Genomic DNA, 331 nt, shown 5'->3' on the forward strand with positions numbered 1-331 from the left:
CACCTCACGGACAAGAACAGGGAAGAAATGAAAAGCCACCCCCTAGAATGGACAGGTGCTGACACAGAAAGGACACAACTTCCCCACAAAATCAGAGCAGTGACCCGCCCTCCACGTGAACGTGCGAGAACCTGTTCCCAGCACAGCTCCCAGGGACCCCGACTCTGACGGAGGGGCGGGGAAGGGGGAAGCTGGGAAACTCACTTGACTTTCGTGTACTTTTCCAGGCTCTGCAGGATGTCCATGCCCACGTGGAGGTAGAAGGGGTTCTTGGTCGCCTGGAGGGGAGAGGGAGCGTGAGCCAGCGGCCCAGGACGTGGGCAGCCACAGC

General features: G+C 59.8%; 1 protein-coding gene across 1 annotated transcript in view; it reads right to left on the bottom strand.

Annotated features, from left to right (window-relative positions):
* Positions 1 to 331, bottom strand: part of EDEM1 (ER degradation enhancer, mannosidase alpha-like 1) — a 27,812-nt gene that overhangs the window by 15,584 nt on the left and 11,897 nt on the right. The window contains exon 9 of the mRNA XM_015568303.1: positions 205 to 278. Coding sequence (XP_015423789.1) covers positions 205 to 278 — 74 coding nt within the window. The remainder of the gene's footprint in view (positions 1 to 204; positions 279 to 331) is intronic.

The sequence above is a fragment of the Myotis davidii genome, unplaced genomic scaffold, assembly GCF_000327345.1.
Source record: "Myotis davidii unplaced genomic scaffold, ASM32734v1 scaffold663, whole genome shotgun sequence".
Taxonomy (NCBI): Eukaryota; Metazoa; Chordata; class Mammalia; order Chiroptera; family Vespertilionidae; genus Myotis; species Myotis davidii.